At 53.9% G+C, this 25,365-nt stretch overlaps 1 protein-coding gene across 1 annotated transcript in view; it reads left to right on the top strand.

Moving 5' to 3' along the window:
- The window catches only part of PIWIL1 (piwi like RNA-mediated gene silencing 1), a 1,334,367-nt gene that overhangs the window by 642,443 nt on the left and 666,559 nt on the right, over nt 1-25,365 (top strand). The window contains exon 10 of the mRNA XM_069620111.1: nt 17,268-17,394. Within this exon, the coding sequence (XP_069476212.1) occupies nt 17,268-17,394 (127 nt within the window). The remainder of the gene's footprint in view (nt 1-17,267; nt 17,395-25,365) is intronic.

Here is a 25,365-nt window from a genome sequence, read left to right as displayed (position 1 = left end):
CTGGTAGTTCCTGCAGACTCACGGTTCCTGCGGCTTCAGTCGTGGGGACAAGGACGATGTCTGGAGCGATCTGCATTACCCAGGGATGAGGCCAGCAGCAGCGAAAAAGAACAATGATGAATAAAAGGTGCGCTCCTTTAAATCAGGAGAGGGCTCTTCCAATGGCTATCGGGACCACTACAGCACAGCAGTGATTTCGACCCAGGAGAGGATTCTCTGACTGAAGAAAAGGTGAGCTGGTTGATCCCACCAGGCTCAAGAGAAGAAGACTCCAGACTGGATCTTCTCTGGTCTTTGAAGGGGTAGATAGCTCACGACTGTAGCAGGGCTTTACCGGAACACTGGGGTTGCAGTTCCAGTGGCGACTCTGACTTCTAGCCCAAGAATCCTGCCTTTTATGCCAAAACCCCCATTCACTCAGCCTGGTCGTCAATCACTCAGCAGGGGGGGTTGTCCAGCCCGGACAACCACCTCAGCCAATTAACACAAAGTGCGACTGGGGTCTCCAAGGAGACCCTGTGCAGGCGGAGACTACACCCCTCCCTCACATTCAGCCCACCTAGACGCCTAGGCTCCAAAGGAGGGCTTCTGGTCAGAACCCCGCCAAAGGTCGGCGAACAAAGGAGGCAAACCTGGTTTGCCGCACAAAGAAAGACCCAAGAAGGTGGTTAACAAAAAGAAATGGCGATTAAACCCAAGTATTTGGGCTAGCGGGTTTAAAATTCGAGGCTACTAATATAGCCTAAAACACTACCACGTTATGTAGTATAATCACGGTAGTCAAATTAAGGTAGGTACCACTGCCACCAGCCAAGTCTTAATGCTAAGGGAGCTAAACCATGCTCCAAGAGGTACAGATAAAAGGACTAAGAATTAACCCTTTCCAATACTCCATGTAAGATGGGGTGTACTGGATCTGTGGTTAAATTACTATGTAAAGTTCATGGCAACTTTACCCTTTTCTGGGGGGCAGTAGTCAGCCCCAGAAATGGAGTCGGTGGGAAGTCTAAAAGACAACCCTCTGTCACTGCACTGAAGGTGCTGTGTAACACACAAAAGGGGGGGGGGCTACTGAATTGGTGTTCTCCAGAGTCCACAATCGCAAAAACAGATGAAATACACATGGCTAAACACAGGTAAGAGTGGGGGGGGATAGCTCACACTCTTACCCAGTGGAAAAAATAAGCTCCAGAAATCCAGCAAAGCTGCTGAGGGACTCACTAGGTAAGGGAAATTAGCCATAGAATGAGAATTCTCCCTAACATACTCAAAGGACCATGATTGGAGGACGGACAGCACACCCCCCCCTTGGGGCCTGCCGGACTCAGACGCAGCTCCGATAGGTAGCTTCCTTTTACAGCCTTCCTTTACGTTATTACTACTATACCACACAAGATGCTGTTATCTTTGGGAAGAGTTTACTGCCTTCCTTTCCCGGTACACAGACACAAGACGAGTCCCGCCCTGTTTTTCAATATTGGAGGACCACACGGGATTCTATGGGCGAACCCTCCTATTTCAGGTATCACTTTCAGATTTATTATCTCATTTACACTGTAAACACACATTTTTAATTTTTTCTCTACATAATACGGCTCCTATTCACTTTTGGAGTCTACTTGTGTAGAAGATATCAGGCCATGGTTTCTTTTATGCATGTACCCTATTTGGAGGTTACAACACGCACTAATACAATGCCACCTCTCTGGCTTCTTCAGAGACACACAACTCTGAATTCTAGCAAGACTCGCGCAGTTCAACTGTGGCACGCGCGTCCGTCCCACTTCCAATTTGGTGAACAGCCCTGTCAACTACAGAGTTCCGACCAGGGAGCTTGCCCTTCCAAGAGATTCTCCACAAGCTTTTGTGGTGAGACATTTATTCAATACGCCCACCATAGCATATCGGAGGTAGTAGTAATCATTTTTTACCCTGACTCCAAACAAGCCCACTTTGAAATGATTGCTTTACTCCCAAAATATTTCCTCAGACGCATAAAGAATTTTTCTTTACTAATTTGCCTAGAAATGTCCAGAAAGGAAACACAACTTCACCAAGAGGACACTAGATTTATCATTTCTTCTTTTTTTTCCTCTTGGTTTTTCTGTTATAGGGGCCGCTTAATCGCCCTGAATAAGGCGGCTAACACGCACAAATACAAATCTTTCTGACGCAGTTCCAAGATGGATGTTATTGCCACCGATACGTCAATTTTACGCAAGGGGAATAATGAACCTACTGTTTGGGGTTTCTTGATTACCATGGTTTCTCCAGCGTCATAAACCCAGTGTCCAAACCAGTCCCAGTTACCATAGGACCATTTACCGAACATTGTCCTTTCCTTCTAACAGAAAATTGTGGAGAACATTTGTTGGGATTAAATTTGTTGAAAAAACTAGGTTCTCCAGCATGGGGTCTGGCATGGATTCACATGCTCATGAATATTCCCCGTCGTCGGGCTGGGAATCCTCGGTAAAGAAAAAATCGGTATCGGTTTCGTTTCTGATCTGTCTTTCTTAGTAGTAACCAATCACTGATCTCTGGGTCATACTGCCCCCAGCCAATGACTGCCCTCTCCCTAAGCCCCGCCTCCGGCAGCCATCCTCAGATTTTTACCGCACGTTCAAGTGTTGGAAGTCCTCGTGCTTTAGCTTGAGATTTTCCTGCGTTTTCGCGCTTTTTCAGGAGATTTTCTCATTTTTTTCGGTTTAATCGAGCCTCAAGCTCCACCGTTTCTACTTCCGATAACGGGGACCCGTTTCGAAATTCTTCAACGCCCCTAAAGGGTGGAGTTTTCATCGATTACACTTCTTGGAGGATTCCAAAGATCTGCGGCCTACCTCAAAGGACATGGCCTAGGACAAGGGAAGCTCGACGCCCGGATCCAAGCTGTTCAGGTGCTGCCCTGGATGCGGATTACAAAATGTTTTCAAGGAGGACGAGCATTCGCGATGTCCCTACTGCCTTCATGAGGACAAGACGCACGTGGAGAAGGACTGTGCGTTCTGCAAGAACCTTTCGTAACGGACCAAGCAAGATCGTCGTTCCCGCCTCGCCGCCTGGCTGGAGAACGGCACAGCAGGTGAGAAGGCGAAGAAAAAGTCTGAGCGGGCTTCTAAGTCCTGTGAGGGCGCCCCGGCGACGGGGGCCCAACAGAAGGCCAAGCACCGCGGGCATAGGGAGCGCCGAAAGGTCGGGCTCTTTGGCTGCCAGGCAGGGCGCGACTTCCCCAGCACGTTCAACCACGAGCCAGCGCTCTGGTTCGGGGAAGAGGAAGTCGAGAACCTGGGTAAGCTGCTGGAGCGGCCCCGGTTGATCTCGAAGGGACCAGAGGGGGAGCGAGGCGCTGACCCTCCCCCCAAGGCAAAGGCCCAGGACGCACCTAAGGTGGTGAGGGCTTTGATCCAGCCGGCAAAGGCCTCTATCGAAGTGGTTGCTGCGGCCCTGGTGAAGCCGGCTGAGTCTACGCCAGTGGAGACGGCCTCTGGGCCCAGAGTATCCCTGCCACCGCAGAGGGAATCCTCTTTCCAGCCCATCGTTAAGACCCCCGTGAAGAGCCTGGCGGAAAAAGAGGGGGGGGGGGGCGGTTGCCATTACAGACTCGGAATCAGCCTCTGAGGAGGATATGGTGGAAACCGTGCAGAGCCTCAACGAGAGGTGCGAGAAAGTTCGATCCCAGGGGAAGGATCCTGCTGAGGAGATCGACGATAACGACGACGAAGGCCCGGTGGAGCAGAAACAGTCTCTCCCGTCGCAGCCATTGCCAGAGCCTCAGGATATCTCGGCGGCCATTTTGTTGGCAATCCAATCCTTATGTACTGAGATAAGGACGAGGTTACCACGGACCCCGACGGAGGATCCTGAGCCAGGACCGGCGGAAGCCCCCCGAACAAGCGGAGGGAGAGTCCATCCCGCTCCGCCCTTCGTGCCCACAAGGCCTGTGGACCCCTCATCCCCCTTGCCTGATTCTCGGGTTGATACGGCGACGTGGACGGACGACGACGATGATACGACGGACATTCCTTCATCGCCTTCCCCTCGGGCCTCACCGCCCGACCAAATTAGCTCCTTTCACGCCATGATAGCCAGGGCGTCCGAGCCCTTCCAACTCTGCCCGGAGGAACAGAAGAAGGAAGGCTTTCTTTATCAACAACGCGAGGCCAAGAGAAAGACGGTCCTGGCAGTGCCGTTGCTCGACTATATCTGGGACGAAGGGCTGGCTGTCCTCAAGAACCCTTCTACGATGCCCACTAAGAGGGACAGGTACGAGAAGAAGTACCGGGTCCCCGCCGCCGCCCCCTTGTGCCTCAGGGCCCAGCCTACGCTGGACTCGGCCGTCTCAGCAGCGGCCAAGAAAAAGGCAGCGGGTGCGGCAGCATCAACTTCCACTTCCCCGCCGGACAGCGAGGGCAAGAAGTTGGACTCCATGGGACGACGGGTCATTTCGTCGGCGACGACGATTAAGGCAGCCAATGCCTTGACGATCGTGGCCCGTTACGACAGGGAGCTTTGGTTCAAGTTAGCTCCCCTGCTGGACTTCCTGCCGGACGACAAGGGAGAGCTGGCCCTACAGATTCTTCAGGAAGGCGAGGTGGCGTCGGATCACGCCATAACGGTGGCAACGGACATTGCCGATACCGGATTTCGCCAGATGGGCAACAGGGTTTGCCTATGACGACGAGGGTGGCTCAAGGCGACGGACTTCCACCAGGATGTTCAGAAAAGAGTGTTGGATATGCCGTTAGACGGCAGCAACCTTTTTGGGAAGACGGTGGATGAGTCGCTCCAGGCCATCAAGACCGACTCGGAGACGGCCTGGGCCCTAGGGGTACTTCAACGACGACGGCCCTTTCGGGGCTCCGGAGGCAGACAGGGTGCCTCCAAGGGATCCAGCGGTGGCTCTTCTACATACCGCCAGGCGGCCCGCTCCTCGTCCCAGGAGGCCTACAGAGGTTGCGGCAAGCAAGGAGGATCCTGCTGTCGTCCTCAAGGAGGCCAAGGCGGCAAGGCCTCCTCCAAGCTTGACTGAACCGGCCGTAGCGTCGGGCCTCCACCGAAGCACCCCCGTGGGAGGCCGGCTGACTAAGTTCGTCAGCGTGTGGGAGTCCATCTCCACAGACCGTTGGGTGCTGGACACCCTGGCCAAAGGGCACTCGCTGGAATTCCAAAAGAAGTGTCCTCGCGTTCCTCCCGTGGCCAGGAAGGAGAATCACGTCCCTCAACTGCTGTTGGAGGTAAGGGCGATGCTCAAGAAAGGTGCCATCGAGCTCGTCCCCAGGAGGCTCCGGGGCTCCGAGTGTACTCAAGGTACTTCCTCGTCAAAAAGAAGACAGGGGATTGGGGCCCCATCCTGGACCTGCGTCGGTTAAACAAGTACATCAAGGCACAGAAATTCAGGATGTTCACCCTTCAGCACGTGCTGGGACAGCTGGAGGAGGGCGACTTCCTATTGTCGTTGGACCTGGTGGATGCTTACTTCCACATCCCCATTCTAAAAGGACAAAGAGTTTCTCAGGTTCGTAGTTCAGGGACGCCACTACCAATTCAGAGCCCTACCGTTCGGATTAAAGTCGGCACCCATGGTATTCACCAAGTGCCTGGCACCATTGGTGGCGCGGCTGCGCCTGCAGGCGATCCACATCTACCCCTACCTGGACGACTGGCTAATCCGTGCAAGGACAAGAGAACTCTGTCGAATCCACAGCGAGGACCCTCCCGCTGCTCACGGAGCTGGGATTCGCCATCAACTACTCCAAATCCCACCTGGTTCCGTCGCAAGTAGCACTGTTTCTGGGAGCGAAGCTCGATACAGTGGGGCAATTGGCCTCCCCGTCGGAGGAGAGGACGAAGGCCATTTTGGGCAAGGTGCAAAGCCTGCTAGCCTCGGACGTGGCCAGGGTGAGGTCCATCAAGTCCCTCTTCGGGATGATGTCCTTATGCATCTACCTTGTACCCCTTTGCAGACTTCGGATGCGTCCGCTACAGGAGTTCCTCGATGCCCGTTGGTTTCAGGCGACGGCTGCTTCGAAGACAGGATCCCTCTCGACGAGGAGTTCCGTCGGGCGATCCTATGGTGGGTTACCCGTGCGCACCTCACGGCAGGCATGGACTTTCAGACCCCGGCGTTTCTGGAGACTGTGACGACAGACGCCTCGCTGGAGGTTTGGGGGGCCCACACCGGAGATCTCCACGCAAGAGGCCTTTGGCTCTCGCAGGAGAGGTCTCTCCACATCAACATTCTGGAGCTTCGAGCAGTGTTCTGGGCGCTCAAGTCGTTCCTTCCGTCCCTCAAGGACAAAGTGGTGAGGATCTTCACCGACAACACCACCACGATGTTCTACATACGGAAGCAGGGAGGCACCAGATCCCCAGCCCGATCCAAGGAGGCTCAGGATCTGTGGCACTGGGCCGTCGGCCAGGGGATGTTTCTGGTTCCCTTCCGCTTGGCAGGAATAAAAAACACCATTGCCGACTCACTCAGCAGGGAGCGGTGCTCGTGCCACGAGTGGGTACTACGCCAGGACCAGGTGGATCGGTTCTTTCGACGATGGGGCAAACCCCGGATCGACCTCTTCGCGACGAACGCCAAGTGCCAGAGGTTCGCCAGCAGGTTCCCACAGCCGAGGAGCATGGGCGATGCTTTCTCGTTCCTTGGGACGTCCTGTTTCTATACCCGTTGCCGCTGTTGCTGCTCCATCTCATCAACCAGCTCAAGAAGTCCAGGTGCAGAATGATCCTCGTCGCACCGGCGTGGCTGAGGCAGATCTGGTTCCCGGACCTTCTAGACTTGTCAACGTCCCCACCAGTCAAGCTGCTGGCGAACGCGGATCTTCTCTCCAGAGAAGGAGGCGCCATTCTTCATCACGACCCGGAGTCGCTGAACTTGCAGGCCTGGCTCCTGCAGCACTACAGTTTGGAGGGTACGATATCCCAGGTGACTGCAGAGAGGTTCTTGCAATTGCTAGGGCGTCCTCAACTCTCAAGTGCTACAGACATAAGTGGAAGAGGTTCTCTGTCTGGTGCCGTGCACAGAAGATTAACCCTCTGCGGATTACGCCCCCTCAAGTACTGCCGTACCTACTGTCGCTGGCCAAAGCTGGACTGGCTCACGCCTCCATCAAAATACATCTGGCTGCCATCTCCCGATATACCAGGACTACGGGACGGGCGTCCTTGTGGTCTCATCGCCTGGTGAAGGAATTTGTTTTATTTTTAGATGTTTTTATTGGCATTTTGTATAGACAAAGGGCAGTTAAGCATGAATGCATCTCAGCATCCAGAGTGTTACAAGATTTGTCCAATAAATATTACAAAACAATAACAGTGAACAAACAAACATTAACTTGGCCGTCCCTTCTCCCACCACCATAAGGTTACTTGTTAGCCCTGCTCCGGGCCGCGTTCCAGGCACCACTTGCCTGTCCAGAAGGGTCGCAGTGCCGGGGTAAGCGTGGGTGTAGTTCACAGATCTTTTCCATGACAACTGTCTATGACTATGGGTCTGCTCAGGGGGGCTTGAAGTTCGTCGAGAAGATCATGTCTCTCAGGAGGGCCTTCCAGGATTCCAATGTTGCACTCACATCCTCGTCTCCCCGGTTATTCCCTTCTTCCCTGCCCTGGTTTCAGCGCTGGTCCATCTCTCCATTACCCTGATCCAAGGTTCATATCTGGGGCCTCCAGGAGATTTCCAAGCCATTGCTATCGTTCTCTTCGTTAGAATGCAGGCCATGTCCATGAATTTCACTATGTGCTTAATTTTGCTCAGTCTGGGATAGGTACCCAGGAGGCATTCCTTGGGCGTCCACTCGTACCTTTCCACTCCAGCAAGTCCTCTCGACAGCGAACCAGAGTTTCTTAGTTCTAGGGCAGGTCCAGAACATGTGGATTAGGTCTGCAGGCTCACTGGTGCACCACGGGCACACTGGTGGGGTTTTATCACTGAATGTGGATACCCTATGTGGGGTCATATAGGTCCTGTAGAGGACATTCAGCTGGATGAGCCTGAACCTGGCATTGCGGGATACTTCCTTCGGGTACATCAGGGCCCTGTCCCACTCGTTCTCTGTGATGTTAGTCTCCAGATTTGCCTCCCACCTTTCTTTCAGGTGCTCGCTCCTCGGGTTGCGTCTATCATTTAGTTGGGTATACAGTCTCGACGTGGGTTTCCAGCCATCGCTCAAGTTGTGCATCTCCTGCACAAGAGAGTGTGTTTCCGGTTCCTCGGGCCATGTGCTCCAGGTCTTCTTAGCAGCATATTTCACCCTCTGATACCATAAAAATTGGCCAGCGGCAAGCCCTTCTTCCTTCTGTAATGAGTCGAAGTCCCGGAATATACCGTCCACAAACATGTCCCCCACGTGTAAAGGCCAGAATTCTCCCACTTCCTCATTGCCGGTAGGTCGGTGGGTGTCTTGCAGACACCTGCGAGTAAGGGGATTTCGGGCATATATGGTGGGCTCGGGCAGAGCGATGAGCAGACCTTGTTCCAGACTTGTCTCCCCAGCTCTACCAGCATGGGCGGATCGGGAGGCCCTACCTTTTGAGTTCCATATTACTTCTTTGGGGTACATTGGTGCTATCAGTTGGCGAAGGAGGCCTGTCTCAGCTGTTGGTTCATCGGACAACCACTTGACGTGTGTCAGTTGTGCTGCGAGGTAGTATTTCTGGAAATCGGGGAGTTGGATTCCACCCTCCCTGTATGGAAGTGTGAGGGTATTCAGCGAAAGTCTGTGTCTGGCCGGGCCCCATAGGAAATCTGAGTAGGGATTCCAATTTCCTGAAGAAGGGGGGAGGAATGTAGTACGTTATGTTGGTGAAATAGTACAAGAATCTCGGTAGTATTATCATTTTAGTGATAGCCGCTCTGCCCATCACAGAGAGTGGAAGTCTGGACCAGAATTTGGTGGATTTGCGCACCCCTCGCATTGCCACCTCTGTGTTGCTTTCGTGTGTGGAAGCAGGCGTGTGCATGATGGTGAGTCCTAGGTAGCGGAACGCTTCTGTCTGCCACTGAATCCCAATCTCAGGTAGTTCTTCCATTCCCTTCCCCAGGAGTCCGGCCAGAGGAAAGGAGCATGATTTCTGCCTGCTAAACTTGATCCCGGAGTATTTCGCAAAGTTGTCTAGGATGTCTAATGCTATTGGTGCGTTCATTCGGGGGTTGCGCAGGTACAACGAGATGTTATCCGTCTCACCCGTTCTGATCCTCTTCCTGAAATAGATCGCTACTGGCTCTAGGCCAAGGACGTACAACATTGGCGACAGTGGGCATGCTTGCCTCGTTCCTCTTTGAATGTCCCAGGATTTTGACACCATGCCCCCTGTCTTTACCCTCGCCACTGGAGTATTATAGAGCACCCTGACCCACCGGATGAAATGCTCGCCGAGCCCGAACTCCCTCAGTCTCAATCAGCCATTTCCAGAATATTGAGTCAAATGCCTTTATGGCGTCCAACGAGAGTACTGACAGTTCTTCCTTAATCCCTGCGGTTTGAGCTATAACGTGTTGGAGCCTTCTCAGGTTGGCTGTGGTGTTACGTCCCGGGACAAAGCCGTTTTGGTCCTCGTGTATTATAGACCCTATCACCCTGGACAGCCTTTTCGCCAGTATGGTTGTTAAGATTTTGCTGTCATAATTCAGCATTGCCAAAGGGCGATATGAGTCCCATTCGTCGACGGGTTTACCAGGTTTAAGCATTGGAATTATAAGCGTCTCTCTCATGGTGCCAGGTAGTTTGCCAGTCTCGTATGCCTCTTCGTATACTCCATGGAGCATCGGGGCTAGGATCTCCTCATAAGCTTTGTAAAATTCTGGTGTGAGGCCATCTGTTCCAGGAGTCTTGCTTGTGGAGAGGGACCTGATTGCCTCCGAGATATCCTCAGTCGTGATAGCTTCTCCGAGCATCTCTCGGTGCTCCGAACTCAGTTTGGGAAGGCCGACTTCAGCCAGGGTGTCCCGAATGTCTTCTACTGGGACCTGTTCATCGTGAGCATAGAGCTTGGCGTAGAAGTTTGAGAAGACATTGTTAATTGCCTGTTGTGTCCTCTGAGTTGCGCCGTGTTCGTCCTTAATTTTCTTGGGAGCCTGCCTTGGGTGCTCCTTCTTGCACAGCCAGGCCAATATCCTGCCCGGTTTGTCCGCCTCCTTGTGTGCCTTTACAGTGCGCGTGGAGAAGTCGAATTTGGATAGCCTCTCCCAGGCAGCCGTCCCTGATTTCTGCCAGCTTAGATTCCTTCTCGCTGGTTGGGGTCGGGCTGTTTTCCAGTCGTCTAATCTCCTCTTCCTTGGTCTCAAGTTCCCTTTTTAGTTGCCTCCTGATTCCGCCTGCTTCTGCTATCACTTCGCCTCTAGTTACTACCTTCATTGCCTCCCAGAGCGTGCTCCACTTCTCGACCGACCCCTTGTTGAGCCTCACTTATTCTTCCAGTCTTTCCCCTAGGGTGTCCTTGAAGGGTCGGCCAGAGTTTCCATGGGCATACGCCACATCGGGTTGGGGGGCCTCGGGCCTCTCAGATTTAGTTGCATGAGCAGAGGGGAGTGATCCGAGATGGACCTGCCCAAGTAGTCTGCGGAGTGCACCTGTGGGAGTAGTTCGCCGTTGATGAAAAAGTGGTCTATCCTGGTGTGGAGGCCATGTGGAGATCAGTAGTATGAGTAGGATCTATCGGCTGGATGTAGGTCTCTCCAGATATGGACCAGCGCCAGGTCATCCACTGCTTTGCAGAGTGCCCTTGAAGCGGAATTGTTGGAAGCTCGTGGCGTCCTAGACCTGTCCAACTCTTCATTCATGACGCAGTTGAAGTCTCCCCCCCCCCCCCCCCATAGGAAGGTGTCATTTCTGTGGTGCGCAATTCTGGCGCAGAGCTGTTTCAGATGGGAAGGCACGCCGTGCTGGGGGAAGTATGAATTTACAATGCATATTCTTGTGTTCTCTATCATGCCCCACACCACTACGTATCTTCCGTACCGATCCACTTCTGTCCCCATTTGATGGAATGGTGTGTCTGGACTCACCCATGTATACACGCCCCGTGCGAATTTGGAGTAAGATGCGCCACTGCCTTGGCCCCCCCAGTAGTCTGCCAGTTTGTGTGGTGTCTGCCAGGAGGTGTCTCTCCTGGAGGAGCGCAATCGACACCTTCTTGCGCCTCAGGTATGAGTGAACACGGCTCCTCCTTACGTAGGATCCCATCCCCCTGACATTCCATGTGATTATGTTAAGTTGTGGCGCCATCGCTTGGATGCGGTTGTTGCCGTGGGTGGCCCCTTGTCTCTCCGCCACAAGATCTCGTGCTACTGCGCATCATTTCTTGTTCTGCATTTGCGGATCGGCCAGTTTCATTTCTCTGTGTCGAATGCTCATTGATTTCTTGGGTGGTTCTGGGGAGAAGGTCGGTCTCAACGGTAACACATAAAAAATAACAACTGTAACTGGTGCACCCAGCTCCTGCCGGTGAGGTGCAGTGCTCAGGTGCTCTCGCGCAATCTGGCCCCCTTAGGGTTTCCGGCGCGAGCAGGATTGTGCTGGCAACAGGCCTGCACTGGTTTTTCGGGGGTTGTCGTTGCGTGCTCATGTGTGGGAGGCCCGGCGGGCCACGTAATCTTGTTGCTATCTCTTGTTATAATGGTGTTCCAGCGTGCTTGTTTTACCATTTTACGGTGAAGTCCAGTGTGCGCGTCAGGAGAGAGGGGCTCCGGCGCCATATCTTGCTTTGCGGGCTACAGCGCGGTTCTTGCAGTGGGCTCTTCGGGGACCTCGGCCAGATTGTTGTGTTCCATCCACATGGTGGCTGCGTCTGGAGTTTCAAGGAATATCGCTCTTCCTTTGTGGATCACTTTTTGCCTGGACGGATACAGCAGCATGTACTTCAAGTTTAACTGCCTCAGTCTGGCCTTTATCGGGATGAAGGAGTTCCTTGCCCTCTGTACCGCTTCCGTATAGTCCAGGTATATGGTGATTTTGGAGTTACTTCTGTCTTATCACCCCACCCTCTCTCTCGCTCTCTCGCTCTCTCTCGAGAATCTCAGGATCACTTCCCTGTCCCGGAAGTTAAGGACCTTCGCGATGATGGGTCGGGGGTAGGAACCTGGGGGAGGCTTCTTCTGTAGTGATCTGTGGGCTCTCTCTATGGCGAAGCCCTGTGAGCTTCTCCGCCCCAATTTCCTGCTGAATTAGGGATTCCACATATGCCGTCGGGTCGGAAGTCTGTCCCCTCAGGGACACCAAGGATTCTGATGTTGTTGTGCCTGGCGCGTCCTTCCGCCTCTTCCGACCTTGCCTCCAGGATGCCCACCCTCCTCCTTAGGTCTGCCACCTCAGCTTTAAGATCTTTCGTTTCTTCTAGCGTTTCCTTCTGGATGGTTTCTATATTGGTGACACGCTCTGTCAGGTTGCGGGCGTCTTGGCGTATAAGCTGTATTTCGGCCTTTACCTCTCCTATCTTAGTGTCTATAAACTCCCTGACTGTCTTTAGGGCTTTCCTCCTGGGGGGCCTGCTGCGTCGGACCTTTTGGGGTGGATTGGGCGACGGGGGGGGGCCTTGGTCGTGAGGAAGGGGTCCATCGTGGCGGTCTTGGCCTTGTTTCTCAGGGTGGACATTGCGGTGTTGCTTGGGCCTTCTGCTTGGTGCTGGCTGCTATTTCGCCTCTTCAGGCTGGGTTATTGTGTAGGCCCCTCCAGGGCCGCTTCCTGCCCAAGCTTGTGGAGCATATTACGGTCCTCGGAAGAGCCTTGCCTTGGGTTGCCGCGATCCTGTGGCCAGGAGGCCCCTGACAGGTGTGAGGTCTCGGGGGCTTATCCGCCCCGGAGGTGCAGGGCCTGCGTTCGTGGCAGGCAGAGGCGGTGTCCCAGTTTGGCCGGGCAGGTGGTGCCGATGGTGGAGGGCGCTTAGCGCCTATTGCCCCAGTGTGCCAATTAGCCTTGGGCCCTGGGGGGGCAGTTCTCCGGGTCCAGGCTGTCTGAGCCCAACGGATCGGGCCACACCTGGATAGGCCCCCAGTTTAGCAGGTTGTTGCCAGTTCGTGGTGCGCGCTCCCGCGGCGCGGTAGCCACCAGCCAAAGTCACCCAAGGCGGCTCCGCCTCCGACGTGTCCCCCAGGCCCCGGGCCTCCTCCAACTCTCTGGATGGCTCCCACCACGGGCTTCGCAGAGGGGCTCCCGCCCGCTGTCGTGCGACCCGGATGGTCCGGAGTACGAGGTGCTGGTGTCGGTCTCTCCCCCGAGGCCACCCAGGTGCAGATTGCTGCCTCTCCCTGGTCGCCCGCGGACACACCGCGCTCGGCGCCGCGGTCCTCAGGCGGCCGCCAACGATGGCTCCAGGGGATCTGGGGTGGGTCTCGCAACGCCGGCCCAGCGCTTTCTCCGCCCCGCTGAGCTCTTCCAGGTGACGGTTAAGGCAGGGTCCCAGTTGGCCGCTGCTGCTGTCGCTGTACCGCCTTCGCTGCTCACGGTCCCGTCCTGTCAGGCTGTCATCTTGTTTGCCTCGCCCGAGGCCGGGGGGGACGCCGAGGCTTCACACTCGGTCCCCGAGTTCTGTTTTTCGTCGGACAAAGCAGGAAAGTAGGGAGATTCGACCAGGCTTCAACTGGGTCGGCTTGATTTCGGCGCCGCTGGTCGCAGGGCTCGCTGTGCAGGATCGGATTACGGGCTCGGCCGGAGCTCGAGGTTTTAGCCTCCTCACTCCATGAGCACCAGACCACGCCCCCCAAGGAATTTATGAAGGGACTATTCCGATCGTTCCCGCTGGTGAAGGCTCCAGCCGCAGCGTGGGAGGTTAATGTGGTGCTGACCAGGCTCATGGGGGCCCCATTCGAGCCTATGCATTCGGCGCCTTTGAAGTTCCTGTCGTGGAAGTTAGCGTTCCTCGTGGCCATCACCTCTGCACGAGTGGGAAAGATCCAGGCCCTATCTTGCAAGCCTCCATATTTGACTATTCACGACACAAGGGTGGTGCTGAGGACGCACCCCTCCTTCATGCCCAAGGTGCAGTCGGACTTCCACCTAAACGAGAATATGAATGAATATTCCCCCGTTGTCAGGCTGGGAATCCTCGGTATAGAAAAAAATCAGTATCAGTTTCGTTTCTGATCTGTCTTTCTTAGTAGTAACCAATCACTGGTTTCTGGGTCATACTGCCCCCAGCCAATGACTGCTCTCTCCCTAAGCCCCGCCTCTGGCAGCCATCCTCAGATTTTTACCGCACGTTCAATTGTTGGGAGTCCTCGTGCTGTAGCTCTCGAGCTTTTGCTGTGTTTTCGCGCTTTTTCAGGAGATTTTTCTCATTTTTCGGTTAGAGCCTCAAGCTCCACTGTTTCTACATCCGATCAACGGGGATCCGTTTCAGAGTTTTCTACGCCCCTCAAGGGTGAAGATTTCGTCGAGTTACGCTTTTGGAGGATTCCAGAAGTTCTGAGGCCTACCCCTCGACGCCCGGGAAGCTGTTCAGGACCTACCCTGGATGCCAGCTTCAGAATGTTTACAAGGAGGACGAGCATTCTTTATGCCTCTACTGTCTCCATGAGGACAAGACGCACACTGAGAAGGACTGTGCGTTTTGTGGGAACATGTCGGAGCGGACCATGAAGGATTGCCATCTCCGTCTCGCCAACTGGCTGGAAGGGAAGAGCCCATCAGGCGAGAAGAAGAAAAAGAAGTCCGAGCGGTCTTCTAAGTCCTGTGAGGGCGCACCGGCGACGGGGGCCCAACAAAAGGCTAAGCACTGCGAGTCTGCGGGCACCGGGAGTGCCGAACGGTCGGGCTCCTTGGCTGCCAGGCTTGGCGCATCCTCCCCGGCGCCATCAACCACGAGCCAACGCTCTGGCTCGGGTAAGAGGAAGTCCGAGAACCCAGCGAAGCTTCTGGAGAGGCCCCCGGTCGATATCAAAGATTCCGGTAGAGGGGGAGCGAGGCTCTGACCCTCCCCCCAAGGTGAAGGCCCCAGGCGTACAGAAGGTGACGATGGCCTTAATTCACCCTGCTAAGACCTCGATTGAGGATGTTGCCGCGACCCTGGCTCAGCCTGTGGAGTCTACACCAGTTACCAGGTAAGAAGTAACTTTTTCTTCAACAGTTGCAATCTGCGAAGGTGTAGACACTATTATTCTTTGTTACAGAGAACATAGTGCTCTTGTTCTGTGATCAAGCTGTATTCGTAGGAGGCACACATTCCAAGACCTGCTATCTCCTGGTTTCTATTTGTGAGCTAGAGGTCGGCTCGATCTAAAGGGGCCCAGGAAAGGGGGCCGTGAAAGAGAGTATAATTCAACCCATTAACTGTCTATTTCTACAGTTTCTGCCGTTTCAGCGAGACCAGCTGGCACTTGCTTGGTGATTAAATGCCTTTCTGCTTACTTTCAAGGAACTCGTGAGGGAAGAAAACAGTGCATTTCTGTCTAGGCTAGTCTCTCAGCGTGTAACTTGTGGCCTTGCTTTGTGCCTGGGCAGAAAAAAATAGAATCCATTTTAGCAAAGCGTTTGAACAGAAAAGAGAAAGCTAAATTGTAAAATGGCAAATTCTGTTGGTACAAAATAGACGCTCTATGGTTATGCTGACGTTTCTGTACTGGTGATGCTAGGCATATGATGCGGTTGTTTTTCGGCCAACATAATATACAGTCTATGCTATGGTAAGTATCGGACTTGGGGGACGGGGTGGGGCATATAAGTTGTCTGTCTGCACGCGCACGCATGGTCTGGGTTAGTTTGATTAGGACAGGAGGCAGTGGAGGACATCGGAGAGACCAGTTTAGGCCAGAGTGTTAGGAGTGCAGAAGGTATTGTTAAGAGATTGTGTGTGATGTGTTTGTATGAGTGAGGAGAGGGTGAATATTAGAGGTAGAGTAGGAGTACTGGGGGATTGTTGTAGCGGGAGGTGGTGGCAATAGTTGGAAGTAAGTAGTTGGTGGGAGTAGAGAGTGAGGGAACTAAGTGGTAGTCTGTAGTATAGTGGTGAGCAGTTCACCAAATCGTTGGGTTGCTTGAATAGAAAAGGGGTCAGTAGGGCACCATATCCCTGAGTGTCTTGGAGAAGTAGTAAAGGGGTAGTGGTATTAGCGAAATAGGATCAGAAGTAGAGGACGAGTGAAACGAGTGACAGTGACTGGGAGAATAGGAGTAGGTATTGCCATAGAGTGAAACAGATTGTAATTGGAGAACTAGTAGTGAGCAGGGAAGCGGTGAGGGGAAGGAGGGAGGTGGTAATAACCGAGAGAGTGGTAGTTGGAATTACAAGCGATAGTAAGAGCAGAGGTAGGCAAAGTAAGATCGAAGGGAGGTAGAAAGGCGGAGTGAGTGATTGGAGGGAAAGTGGTGTGGTGGGAGGAGAATAGCCTGAGGGATCTGTATAGCGAAGGGTCAGGTACGTGAGGGGGACACTGGGCGAAAGAAAGGACCATTCATATCTCCCCAGATTACTAAGCAGGCTAGGTTTGTGAAAGCCAAGAAGAACTCTGAGGATACGGGTAGACAACATCTTGGGGAAAAGGTCTGTAGTCCCAGTCAAAGAAGATAGCAGGCAGGCCACACGGTCACAGTATGCTGCAATACAAATGCTGTTGTCACATTGCAAAGTTAACTAGAGGTTACATTTGATCTGAACACTATGCGTTTGATATAAAGCCTGAATAGGAGCAATCTGATTTGTTGACATTTTCTTACATCACGGTTTCTAACACCTAATTATTTCAAGTCTGTTAGGACCCATGTTTGCGCTTTTCGATAAGTTTTGTATTCGCAGCGCCAACATATATTGTGGACTGTATAGTTGCATGCCTCCCTCCCCACATCATCTCTGGTTTTATCTACCACTTGCTTGTCAAGGTGATAGGAAAATATTAAAGAATCAAAAATTGCTTTTCTTGCTTATGGACTATAAGACTGCTTGTAATTTCTATCACTGAGACCTACTGTACAACCTTAAAAAATAAAAAAGGCCCAAGAGGTTTGCAGCAATGCCTTCCGCAGCTCCTTGGTGATCAGCAGAAATCCCACACTGAGGTAGATACATAGTCAAATTAGACATTTAAACTTGACGAAGCAGAATACTCTAAAGCAGGCAAATCTTAGAAATGTTTAACTCTGAAGCATTGTGGTTACAGGTAAATGGGCTGCTCTATCTTTAGATTCCTTAGGGAATTGGTTGGAAAAGTATATTATAATTAGGTTTTGTATACTTAGCCAAACTTCATTATAAAATGTTTTCCTGCTATATAAGCGTACATGGCTCTGGACAGTTTATATTTTAATGACTTTTAATGTTTTCATTTGCAGCAATATAACCTTGAAATTTCGGATCACAGTCAGCCAGCCATTGTCAGCCAGCCAAAAAGAAAGATGGGCCCACAAGGCATTGTTCCTGGACCAATCATTCTGATCCCAGAGTTTTGCTATCTGACAGGTAACTTTTGAATGTTTGTGACAATCAAAATAAAAGGACATCCATATTACTCTACACATTGTTGGTGTTTTTAACCCTTTAAGTGCCATAGGGGGTGAGTGATAATAACCAAAAAGGGCGAAAATGTTGTGTTTGTTCAACAAAATGTCAATAAAATGATGTTCAAAAAAGCCTGTGGTTCTTTCCTTGTAAGAGCTAGGAACAAATGGTTTGCTGCGCTGAATTCCACAATTTCTCCAGCATGGGGTCTGGCATGGATTCACATGCTCATGAATATTCCTCGTAGTCAGGCTGGGAATCCTCGGTAAAGAAAAAATCTGTATCAGTTTCGTTTCTGATCTGTCTATCTTAGTAGTAACCAATCACTGGTCTCTGGGTCATACTTCCCCCAGCCAATGACTGCCCTCTCCCTAAGCCCCGCCCCTGGCAGCCGTCCTCAGATTTTTACCGCACGTTCAAGTGTTGGGAGCCTTCGTGCTATAGCCCTCGAGCTTTTACTGCGTTTGCGCTTTTTCAAAGAGATTTATCTCATTTTTTTCGGTTCAATCGAGCCTCAAGCTCCACTGTTTCTACTTAAGATTAACGGGGACCTGTTTTGGATTTTTCTACGCCCCTCAAGGGTGAAGTTTTCGTCGAGTTACGCTTCTTGGAGTATTCCAGAAGTTTTCTGAGGCCTACCTCGCGGACGAGAGGATCATGGCCTAGGAGACGGGAAGCTCGACTCCCGGGAAATTGTTCAGGATCTGCCCTGGATGCAATCTACAGAATGTGTTCAAGGAGGACGAGCATTCGAAATGCCTATACTGCCTCCACGAGGACAAAACGCATGTGGAGAAGGACTGTGCTTTTTGCATGAACATGTCGGATCGGACTATGAGGGATCGTCGGACCCGTCTCTTCAACTGGCTGGAAGGCAAGAGCCCAGCAGGTGAGAAGAAGTCCGAGCGGTTTTCTAAGTCCTGTGAGGGTGCCCCGGCAACGGGGGCCCAACAGAAGGCAAAGCACAGCGAGTCCGCGGGCACCGGGAGTGCCGAACGTCGGGCTCCTCGGCTGCCAAGCAGGGCAGACCTTCACCGACGCCATCATCCACGAGCCAACGCTCTGGCTCGGGGAACAGAAAATCTGAGAACCAGGGTAAGCTTCTGGAGAGGCCCCGGTCGATCTCGAATGATCCCGCCGAAGGGGAGCAAGGCGGTGACCCTTCCCCTAAGGTGAAGGCCTCAAGCGCGCCCAAGGTGGTGAAGGCCTTGATCCCGGCCAAGGCCTCGATTGAGGGAGTTGCTGCGGCCCTGGCGAAGCCTGTGGAGGCTAACCCGGTGGAGGCGACCTCGGGGCCCAGAGTTTCCCTGCCTCCGTGGAGGGAATCCTCTTTTAAGCCCATCGAGAAGACCCCCCCGTGAAGACACCGGTGTAAAAAGAGCCGGGGCGGTGGCAGTTACGGACACAACCTCCGAGGAGGACCTGACCGAGAATTCGGAAGAGTCCTGGTCCCACGGGAGGAATCCCGACGAGGGGGACGACGAGAGCCAGGGTGGCGACGACGAGGTTTCCCTGGAGGAGGAGCAACCGTCGCGCCGTCACACCCGTCGCAGCCCGAGCCGCAGGACAACTAGGCAGCCATTTTGACGGCAATCCAAGCCTTATGCACAGAGATAAGGACAAGACCGCCCTACCCCCGACGGACAACCCAGCTGAACCGGGTCCATCGGGGAGCCCTCCAAACAAGAGGAGAATTTATCGAGCGCCCTTTCAGCCCTCACGGCCTTCTTGGCCTTTGTCGCCTTCCCCGGTCCTGAGGGATGACACGGGTTCAGATGTGGATGACGACGGCGGTGACGACAGGACTGACCTCCCGTCTTCAATTCCTCAGGCGTCCCCGCCCGATCAAATTGGCTCCTTCCACACCATGATTGCCAGGGCGTCCAAGCTTTTTCAGCTCTCCCCCGAAGAGAAGAGGAAGATGTCCTTGCGGTGCCGTTGCTGGATGACATCTGGGACGAGGGACTTGCTCTCCTGAAGAACCCGTCCACGACGCCTGCCAAGAGTGACGATACGAGAAGAAGTACTGGGTCCCCAACGCCGCCCCGTTGTGCCTTAGGGCACAGCCGACCCTGGATTCGATCGTTTCAGCACCTGCCAAGAAGAAAGCCGGGGTGGGGGGGGCATCGGCTTCAACTTCCTCACCGGACGGCGAGGGAAAGAAACTGGATGCCATGGGAAGAGTCATCTCGTCAGCGGCGACAACGATTAAAGCGGCCAACGCCCTAGCGATTGTGGCCCGCTACGACAGGGATTTGTGGTACAAGATCGTCCCCCCTGTTGGACTTCCTACCGGACGACAAGAGTGCAGAGGCCCTGGCGATCCTACAGGAGGGTGAGGTGGCATCGGACCACGCCATAACAGTAGCCACAGACATTGCCGACACCGGTTTCCGCCAGTTGGGCAACAGAGTTTGCCTTTGACGGCGGGGCTGGCTCAAGGCGACGGATTTCGGCCAAGACGTGCAAGCCAAGGTTTTGGACATGCCCTTCGACGGGAACAATCTGTTTGGAAAGACAGTGGATGAGACACTGCAGGCTATCAAGACAGACGGCTCGGGCCTTGGTAGTTCTGCAGAAATGGCGGCCGCCCTTTCGGAACTCCGGAGGCAAGCAAGGTGCCTCCAACGGATTCAGCGGCGGCTCCTCGACGTACCGTCAGGCAGCCCCACTCCTCGTCGCAAGAAGCTTAGAGGGGACGAGGCAAGTCAGGTGGATCTCAACGTCGTCGCCAGGGAGGCCAAGGCTGCTTCCAAGCAAGACTGAACCGGCCGTTGCGTCGGGCCCCCACTGAAGCACCCAAGTGGGAGGCCGGCTGACGAAGTTTGTCAGCGTGTGGGAGTCCATCTCCACCGACCGTTGGGTGCTGGATGCCCTGGCCCACGGACACACTCTGGAATTTCTAAACTAGTGCCCCCGAATTCCTCCCGTGGCCAGGAAGGAAAGCCATGTCCCTCAACTGCTGTTAGAGGTAAGGGCGATGCTCAAGAAAGGAGCCATCAAGCTCATCCCAAAGAGGCTCCGGGGCTCCGGAGTTTACTCAAGATACTTCCTCGTCAGAAAGAAGACGGGAGGATGGCGTCCCATCCTGGACCTGCGTCGACTAAACGGATACATCAAGGCACAGAAGTTCCGGATGGTCACCCTCCAGCTGGAGGAAGGCGACTCATGAATATTCCCCGTCGTCAGGCTGGGAATCCTCGGTAAAGAAAAAATCAGTATCAGTTTCGTTTCTGATCTGTCTTTCTTAGTAGTAACCAATCACTGATCTCTGGGTCATACTGCCCCCAGCCAATGACTGCCCTCTCCCTAAGCCCCCCCCCCCCCCCTGGCAGCCATCCTCAGATTTTTACCACACGCTCAAGTGTTGGGAGTCCTCGTGTTTAGCTCTCGAGTTTTTTTTTACTGCGTTTTCACGCTTTTTCAGGAGAATTTCTTCGGTTAATCTAGCCTCAAGCTCCACCGTTTCTACTTCCGATAACGGGGACCCATTTCGGAATTCTTCTACGCCCCTCAAGGGTGAAGTTTTCGTCGAGTTTACACTTCTTGGAGAATTCCGGAAGATCTGCGGCCTACGTCAACGGACATGGCCCAGGACAAGGAGAGCTCGACGCCAGGATCCAAGCTATTCAGGAACTGCCCTGGATGCGGATTATATAACGTTTTCAAGGAGGACGAGCATTCGCGATGTCTCTACTGCCTCCATGGGGACAAGACGCACGTGGAGAAGGACTGTTTTCTGCAAGAACCTTTCGGAACGGACTAAACAAGATCGTCGTTCCCCCCTCGCCACCTGGCTGGAGAAGGGCACAGCAAGTGAGAAGGCCGAAGAAGTCTGAGCAGGCTTCTAAGTGCTTTGAGGGCGCCCCGGCGACGGGGGCGCAACAGAAGGCCAAGCACCGCGAGTCCGCGGGCTCTGGGAGCGCCGAAAGGTCAGGCTCTTTGGTTGCCAAGCAGGGCGCTACTTCCCCGGCACGTTCGACCACGAGCCAGCGCTCTGGTTCGGGGAAGAGGAAGTCCGAGAACCCGGGTAGGCCGCTGGAGCGGACCCGGCCGATCTCGAAGGGGGAGCGAGGCGCTGACCCTCCCCCCAAGGCGAAGGCCCAGGACGCACCTAAGCTGGTGTCAGGTCCAGTCTTGAATCTTCCTGCAGGAATGATGCTGGGCCCACCAGACCCCCTAAGTCTGCCTGCCCAACAGTCTTTCAACAGATAAAACTACCAGCTGGCAAACACAAGGGGAAAAGGGAATGGAGGATAAAATAACAAAAGACAGATTTTCACTGGCTGGCACTGTTGTTCTCTGGAGCTGGATATACGCCTCAGTGTCTGTGAAATCTAGGAGACAAATATATATATATATTTCTGATGTTTGTTAATCTGCTTAGAATCACATGCTGTGAATAGGTCCGACATCCAGTGGTCACTGCGGAGTATTGCATTTTGTTTTTCGTAGTCGAAAAGGGGACGTCGACAAGGCGTGTCTGTAACACTATCCCTATAGTGACGTGCGTTGTACCCACAATCCCTCACGCGTCGAGGTCCCTCAGATTGTTTTTTTCCGCCCAGCTTATGGTCGCCTTACGCGGAGCTCCTAGAGAGACATTGCTAAACAATTACTACGGACCTCGGTCCTTAATATATACTTATTGTTAAAGATCCCTCCCCTCGACGTTAGCTGTGAAGCTGTTTCTCCGCCGAGCAAGTTTTCGACGGAGGAGAAGAGACGGAGGAGATCCTTCGGCGCTGCCGAACACGTGGCCAGGCCTCGCCGGCCAACATACAGTAGGGAGAGTGGGGGTTTCGAACTTTTACCTTCTCGTCGAGAATGTCTTTCTTTCTCCCCTATCTTTCCCTTGGGGTTGTTATCACCAGTTTTTATTGCCTCAGCTATGGAGAGGACACCTTTTAAGTTTTGCCCACGCTGTAGGGGCAAATACACTTGGAAGGACAAACGCAAGCTCTGTAATCGTTGCTTGCCCCTCGATCATAAAGAGGACAGCTGCGCGGCCTGTAAGCTCTTGAAACCAAGAACTCTTAAAGAACGGAAAGTTAAGAGGTGGGCGGACTACGCGATGTCGAAGTCAGTTTCCTCACCCGCCGCCGCTGTTACAGAAAGTGACGAGGAGGGTGATAACTCGACGTCCGTTACGGAAGTCATTAACCCCCAGAAGGAGCGCTCGCGCTCCTCGACGTCCGTCCCCGGCCCCGACGGGCTCGGCTCACGCCCTGCTTATGGGGATGAACACCCCGGCGACAAGGACGCACACAGACCCCATAGGCCTAAGCACACAACCCACGGCTCTTCGTCCAGGACGAAGGATCCACCAGCGCCGAAGGGGACGCAGGGCACTCCGGCGTCGACCTCAGACCGCAAGGGTCTCAAGCCCCACCCGCAAACGCAGCCGCGACCAGCGATTGGGCTTTTATCTAATACGGGCGCTACCCCAAAAACATCCGACGTAACGCTCCATAGAGCGACCGTCGAAAAACAACGCGCAACGCAGGCAACGCCGACTCCAGAACCCTCGACTGACGAACTCGTCGTCGAGAGTCTGGCGAGAATTGTTTCCGAGGACAAACGCAAGCGGACGACGAAACAGACGTCGAATACCGCACCCAAGGTTATAGAAACGCCGAAAAAGCACAAGAGTAGCCAGGAACTGCCCCATCCATCTAAAGGCACTTCTGAACTACCGGAGGGCTTTTCTGAGGGCGACGGAAACCTTTCGTCGACGTTGTGGGAGCGTTCGAAGCGTTTTGAAGCCGAAAACACTGATTTCCCCCCTCTAGACTATTCTGGGGTTCCCCATGAGACCCTGGAAAGACTCCATTCTTGTATGGAAAAGATGGAGAGGTTTTTGGGTAGCCAAAACCCACCCACACCCAAAAGACCAAGAGAATGGACCCAGGATGACCCTAGGGTCAAGATTCCTAGGCTGTTTACCCCTTCTACAGATGCATATGACCTCACTGAAGAGGAGCAATACCTCCAGGAAGATGAGGAGTGTTTAGGTGGAGAGGAAGAACTTGAGGAGGAGAGGTTTGAGGAAGACCCTTACACTAGCGCAGGAGCTTTTGAAGAAGATACAGCTACCTCACAGCCCTGGCACTCCCCATCAGTGCAGCCTTGGCATTCTCCAGCATGGGGTCTGGCATGGATTCACATGCTCATGAATATTCCCCGTCGTCAGGCTGGGAATCCTCGGTAAAGAAAAAAACCAGTATCAGTTTCGTTTCTGATCTCTTTCGTAGTAATAACCAATCACTGGTCTCTGCGTCATACTGACCACAGCCAATGACTGCCCTCTACCTAAGCACCGCCTCTGGCAGCCATCTTCAGATTTTTACCGCACGTTCATGTGTTGGGATCCTCGTGCTATTGCTCTCGAGCGTTAGTGCTATTTTTTCATGTTTTTTTCTCAAAACTTCGTTTTTTCCGGTCAAAAGAGCCTCAAGCTCCACCGACTCTCCATCCGATCAACGGGGACCCGTGTCGGATTCGTCTGCGCCCCTCAAGGGTGAGGATTTCGTCGAGCTACGTTTTGGAGGACTCCAGAAGCTTCTCAGGACCGGACATGGCCCAGGAGAAGGGAAGCTCGACGCCCAGAAAGCTGTTCAGGGTCTGCCCTGGATGCCAGCTGCAGAACGTCTTTAAGGAGGACGAACACTCCTTTTGTCTCTACTGCTTACATGAGGACAAGACGCACGTGGAGAAGGACTGTGCGTTTTGCGGCAATATGTCGGAGCGGACCATGAAGGACCGCCACCAACGCCTCGCCAACTGGCTGGAAGGGAAGAGCCCGTCAGGCGAGAAGAAGAGGAAGAAATCCGAGCGGTCTTCTAAGACCTTTGAGGACGCCCCGGCGACGGGGGTCCAACATAAGGCCAAGCACCGCGAGTCCGCTGGCACCGGGAGCGCCGAACGGTCGGGCTCTATGGGCGCCAGGCAGGGCGCACCCTCCCCGGCACCTTCAGCCACGAGCCAACGCTCTGGGTCGGGTAAGAGGAAGGGCGAAGCTCCTGGAGAGGCCCCGGTCGAGCTCGAAGGCCCCATCGGAGGGGGAGCGAGGCAGTGTCCCCCCCCCCTCAAGGATAAGGCGGTGAGCGCACCTAAGGTGGTGAAGGCCTTAATCCATCCGGCCAAGCCCTCTATCGATACTGTCGCGGCGGCCCTGGCTCAGCCTGTGGAGGCTACACCAGTGGTGGCGACCTCGGGGCTCAGAGTCTCCCTGCCACATCGGAGGGAGTCCTCTTTTGTGCCCATCGATAGGACCCCGTGAAATCCCTGGCGGGGAAGAAAAAGGGGGGGGAAGGGCGTCGTCGTAGATTCGGCTTCAGAGGAAGAGCTGATCGAGGTCTTAAGCCACGGCCTTGGCGTGGATGAAGACCGGCCCGTCGGGATGGATCCCGACGCAGGTGACGACGGCGTCGAGGGTGCCGACGGGGCCCCTGATCGCCCGTCGGATTCCCCTCTGCCAGCGCCGCAAGACAACTCGGCGGCCATTTTGTTGGCTATACAGTCCTTATGCTCAGAGATAAGGACGAGACTGCCGTTGCCGACGGAGGAACCTCTCCCGTCGGGGGATCCTGAACCGGGACCTTCTGGTCTTCCCCCCTCCCAAGAAAAGAAGGATTCACCCTCCACCTCCTTTTCAGCCGTCGCGACCCGTCCAGCCCTCCTCCCCGTCTACCCGAGGGGATGATACGGGGACTGACACGGCAGCGACGGGTACGGACGACGAGGTATACGACGAGGATCTCCCGTCGTCACCTCCCACCAGGGCTTCTCCTCCCGACGAGATTGGGTCGTTCCACTCCATGATCGCCAGGGCATCCGAGCTTTTCCAACTCTGCCCTGAGGAGAAGAAAAAGGAAGGATTCCTTTATCAACGGCGCGAGGCCAAGAGGAAGACGGTCCTCTACTGGACGA

Source organism: Ambystoma mexicanum, chromosome 10 (genome assembly GCF_040938575.1).
Source record: "Ambystoma mexicanum isolate Mex_15411 chromosome 10, UKY_AmexF1_1, whole genome shotgun sequence".
NCBI lineage: Eukaryota > Metazoa > Chordata > Amphibia > Caudata > Ambystomatidae > Ambystoma > Ambystoma mexicanum.
The sequence above is the reverse complement of the archived record's forward strand: the minus strand, read 5'-3'. Positions and strand labels throughout refer to the sequence as shown.